Below are 4,664 nucleotides of genomic sequence, written 5' to 3'. Positions count from 1 at the left end.
GTGCGTACGCGTACGCGTGCGACCGCGGCGTGTGTGAATGCGAATTCAATCGACGGAAAAAGAAAACAAAGTGAGAGATCGACCATTGTACAGATATTTTTTTTTGTGCGGTAACGATTATAGAGAGCGTGCACATTCTCTACGAACAATTATATCTAATATATTATATATATACATATTAAAGCGGTAATAAATTATGTGAACACATAAGAGAATTGCGTGTCGTATTTTTTTTTTGTTTTTTATTCTCCCTCGCGTTAAATTGTGCGATTGGCCAAGAGAGAAGAGTTTATATATATATATACACACACATACACATCTATAATTGCGATTAAAAATGAAGTCCGTTGAAGGCACATCCCACCGCGCTCGATCGATGGTCAACAAATTGCATTGCGAAGTGACGCGGTTTGATTGGCGACACAATTTCGCAACATCAGACCTTGATCGTCACTACTAATGCGTGCCAGATGCGCGCTCTCTCTCTCTCTCTCTCTCGCATGAAAGGTCGGTCTTTGTAAAATGCATTACAATTCTCAACGCGTGGATATACGTACGACCGAAACGTTCAGTTATTTTTTTCACAATTTTATTTCAAATTTTTGTTACAACGTCGTCGCAATGGCATACATTGACTTTTTCTCACGGAAGACTTGACGTCACGTGATAAACGAAACGATATGTGAGGTTCGACGTGTAAACTCGCGACGATTATTCAAAGCGAAAGATATCGATGAGATTGCAAAAATTTATATGTCGTCGTTATTGTTGTCGTTGCGCGATCTCGTGACTTCGCACGACCGACAGAACGACATCGTTGCCGGCGTTGATGAGTTTGTCGTGGGCCTGCGCGTGTGTGAGTTGACTCATCGGTTCCTCGTTCACTTTGACGATCACGTCGCCCGCTTGCAGACCGGCCTCGTGAGCCAGACCTCCGATCGTCACCTTGTCGAACAAATATTTACGAGAGTAAATAAAAAAGAGTTTTATCATTGTTGATTGCGTAAACCGCGTGTTCCAAATGTCTTTTTGCTGAAAAACTAATTACCCTGACTGTCTCGCGCTCATCGTCTCTAATTGAGACGTACGTTCTGTTCGAGCGAGTCATCGGCGTCGAGGAACGTTTAGAAAGTAATCTCGTACGTAAGATAAATGATCCCAATGATCATCGGACGTGTACCGGTGATCGCGGACATTCATTAAAGAACTAATTACCAATTCCAAGTGTTTAAATATATACTTCAAGTTTGGAAACTAGATTCGTTTCGTGAAACAAAATTTCTGGAAGGAACGGATATTTATAAAAACGCAATCAAAAAATATTTAAAACATCGACAATTACGACCGATATCATTTTTTTTTAGTCTCATTAGATCGCGAAGTAATTCCAGTTTTTGTTTAATAAAAACTTTTACTCGTATCTCGTCGTTAAATTACGAAAACGTAATATTAATTTATTGAGTTTAACGAGAACATAAATAATTGTTTATCTTGTTATTAATTGGGTTAACAAAGACCGCAGCTATTTTTGCAACAACTTAATAAACAGTTTTGTTTCTTTAACAAATGTTCCGCTTGTTGTGAAAGACAGTTAGTTAGCTCGCTCGTTGATTGATCGTTGATAAAAATTCTTACGCTATTTTAACGAGATATCTCTGTCTTACTCTGACGGCGGTTAAGGGAAACATAAAATCCACTCCTCCGGATAGCCGGAAGCCCCACGGTTGATTGCCGCAGCGCGACAGTTTAACGTTGGTTGTGGTCGCCATGGTGGAATTAAACGCGCGATATATAACGGCTTCTCCTCCTTCGTCTTATCTGCAAGTAGACTGGCACACATGTCTTCCGATTATTTAAACGAAATTAACACGTACGACGTTCTTACTGGATGACGTAATGACGCCAGAAACTGACGTGTCTCGCGTATCTTTTTTTAAAAGACGAAAGCTTCGAATTTTCTTTTTTTTTTTTTTTTCTCACACTCACCGCATACGATCCGTCTCTACTACTCGAGTCAACGAGATCTCGCTCGAATTAATCGAGAGAGCGCGAGACGAGCGACGATCGCTGGCTAACGTCGCGCTGCGCTTCGACGCGCGCGCGGCGCTTTCGAATTTCGTTTCTATTTACGAACACGAGGCGAGGAGGCATGCGCGTATTTCGATTTCGCGCGCCCGACGGGGCGATAACTGCGCCTCTCCGATGCGACTCTCCTCGTCGAGATACAAACAAAAAAAAAAAATTATTATCGAGATCGTTGATAAAAAAAAAAAAAAAAGAACAGCGCTCAATTCCGCAGTTCCTCGTGAACCGCGGCCGAGATTGACGCGCCGAATGCTCTTTCGACCTCTCGGTTACAAAACGGTGAAGAGACTCTCCTGGGTTCCTTCGTATCCGCGGTTTTCCGACGCGCGCCGGCACTTGTCGAAGCGAGGACGAAGTTTGATCTCGTCGAGGGCGCACGCCCCAACGACGACCCCGGTCCCGGCCCTCTGGTCCCGGCGGCACAGCTGAGAGTCCTCGCCGAGTCACGAATCAGTTCTCGCTCGGTGTGAGAGAGCGTCTTCGCTCTCATCTTCTTTCTTCCCCCCTCCTCTACCGAGGGGTTAAAAACTCTCTTTTGTGATTACATATCCGTCGTGTGCGTGTGAAAAGCCTCTCGTTAGCCGCACTTTTTCCGCGCTGATATAAACCGCGTGATCCACCGACTCATATAACTCCGTTATACACACAGTTGATCGTCCTCCGGACGAATATGCCCGTCTTCGGATCTCCCGCACGCATTCACGCGGGAAGCAAGTGTGTTGAATGATGCCGAGGGTGAGTGGACGATTATTTCGCTCTCTCGCCCGGGTGAACAATCAATCGTTTGTTTTTATTTTTTTTTATTTTCGCGATGCGTATGTATACATTGCAACATGCAGTTTCTGTTTCTTTGACACACGCACCTGTATACGTCGTGTATTGCTTTCTATCACTAGTTTCTTTTTGTTTTTTTTATCATTCAGTTTTTTTTTTTTTTTTATCATTCACGTTACAACATCCGCGCTGTGTAACGCGTCTTGTATATGTGCGCAGAGAAAGAAACAAGATAATTTATTTTTTTTTTTTGTTTTTTTTGTTTTATTGAAGTGACGATCGTAAAGAGAGACGTTTTTCGCGCGCTGATGACTTGCGTCACACACTTTGCGTCGGAAAATTTCTGTTCGCGTCGCATTTTGCGCGATTTGCGTCCGCACGCAATCAAACGCTCGTGTAAAATTTAATTGTCGTTTGTAAACACGTCGAGAGAATCGCTGCGGAGAGAAAAAACACATCCCGGACGGCGACGTAAAAGTCCGAGAGACATCGTAAAGATAAAAAAAAGTTATGAAACAATTCAAACGTCTCGTTGAGACATTTTTAAGATTTTTCTTTAAGAATTTTCGTGCTGTCTGAGATATCTCTCGAGTTTTAATAATCTCTACAATGTACGTACGCACTTGTGAATTATTAAAATCGTTTTTTTATACATAAAATACATGTAATGGTATTTCATTACGAGACGATCGTCGATGTACTCGGGCTCGCCGATCTAGAAAACACAAATCATTTTCGACAACACCGAGTAGAATAGCCAAAACCACCTGCGAGAGGAGATGACCGCACGAGCGCATCACATCGTGTTACGCATTTTTTACTATATTATTTCAGTTAACCAGTAGAGTGTCATGGTTCCGGTGAACGGAAATGTCCATTCACGGGTAGCTTCAGCTCGCTCACGCTTTCGTGCACCTTCTACGAGTAAGTTTCACATTACATTTACAATTCCCTTACAATTTTGCAAATAATTCAATAAAAAACAAAAAAAAAACAAAAAAACAACGTCACTGAAATCGTCGAATTCGGAGAAAAGCGACCGCGAAAATTGTCGTTAACCCTGGAGTTAACGCGAGCTCTCTCCCTAAATCGAACGATATACATAGAGTCGATGGGTGTAAATTGCCGCGATGCCACTTAGCGAACTTCCGCAAGGGCCCACGACGTCGTTATCGATACCGCGAGTTTAAGTGTGTTGTCGGCATATCGTGTAAAATAAACTTACGTTGAGGAGAGAGGAAAGGGAGAGAAGAGGGAGAGAGAGAGAGAGAGATGCGCGACGGGAAAGGAGTAACACTGGAAGAGGGGAGAGTTCTGGGGGTGGCTGTGTGCCGTGCCGGTGGCTGCATCGATCGTTTCCACTGGCGCGCTGTATGGAGCGGCCCGCTCCCTACGGGCGAACAATTTGCGACCTCGACGCGCCAGAAAAATAAACTGTAAATCGCGATAAACGCGAAAAGGGTGAAGGGAAGGGGCTCCTTTGCACGGGGGGTGAAAGAAAGAGAGAGAGAGAGAGAGAGAGAGACACACATCACTCGTCACATCGGTATCGACCTCGGGATCGGGGTAATAACAGCATGGCGTCGCGCGCGCGTTATCGATCTCGAAAACCTTAAGCGCGATTAAAAGCACACGAGCGAGACGCGACTCTCGCTCATTTTTTAATTGCTCGCGTCGCGTATCGATTGCGATGCCTCCGCGCGCTATTTTTCTTTCTGATTAAGTAACGCGCGCCTCAACACGCGCGCGATCACGTTTTCTCGTTCTCGGGAAGAATATCAGTCGGGAAGAAAACGTTGTTTTTT

The 4,664-nt window shown here is 44.1% G+C and overlaps 2 protein-coding genes across 3 annotated transcripts in view; one reads left to right on the top strand and one right to left on the bottom strand.

Annotated features, from left to right (window-relative positions):
- Nucleotides 1-4: 4 nt before the first annotated feature.
- LOC109854613 (PDZ and LIM domain protein 7-like) lies at nucleotides 5-2,069 on the bottom strand. Of its 2 annotated transcripts, none has more exons than XM_020427880.1 (3): nucleotides 1,987-2,069; nucleotides 1,665-1,818; nucleotides 5-945 (listed from the first exon to the last, which is right to left on the bottom strand). In XM_020427880.1, exons 2-3 carry the CDS (start codon nucleotides 1,767-1,769, stop codon nucleotides 763-765), a joined length of 288 nt encoding a protein of 95 aa, XP_020283469.1. In that variant the 5' UTR covers nucleotides 1,770-1,818; nucleotides 1,987-2,069; the 3' UTR covers nucleotides 5-762. The 2 variants fall into 2 exon arrangements, with proteins under 2 accessions (XP_020283469.1, XP_020283467.1); XM_020427878.1 differs by having other exon boundaries at nucleotides 1,665-1,829; nucleotides 1,987-2,059.
- Nucleotides 2,070-2,504: 435 nt separating this feature from the next.
- Nucleotides 2,505-4,664, top strand: part of LOC109854592 (probable G-protein coupled receptor CG31760) — a 12,231-nt gene continuing 10,071 nt past the window's right edge. Inside the window, exons 1-2 of the mRNA XM_020427832.1 lie at nucleotides 2,505-2,820; nucleotides 3,694-3,783. The gene's annotated coding sequence lies outside the window, so the exon portion shown is untranslated. The remainder of the gene's footprint in view (nucleotides 2,821-3,693; nucleotides 3,784-4,664) is intronic.

This window comes from Pseudomyrmex gracilis, unplaced genomic scaffold (assembly GCF_002006095.1).
Source record: "Pseudomyrmex gracilis isolate BER0280 unplaced genomic scaffold, ASM200609v1 scaffold_70, whole genome shotgun sequence".
NCBI lineage: Eukaryota > Metazoa > Arthropoda > Insecta > Hymenoptera > Formicidae > Pseudomyrmex > Pseudomyrmex gracilis.
This window is presented reverse-complemented; position numbering and strand designations above follow the sequence as displayed.

Coding starts and splice junctions, on each gene's coding strand:
- LOC109854613 (XM_020427880.1), bottom strand. CDS start 1,769: ATGGCGACCACAACCAACGTTAAACTGTCGCGCTGCGGCAATCAACCG. Junction 946..1,664: donor TTCCCTTAACCGCCGTCAGA/GTAAGACAGAGA, acceptor TTGTTCGACAAG/GTGACGATCGGAGGTCTGGC.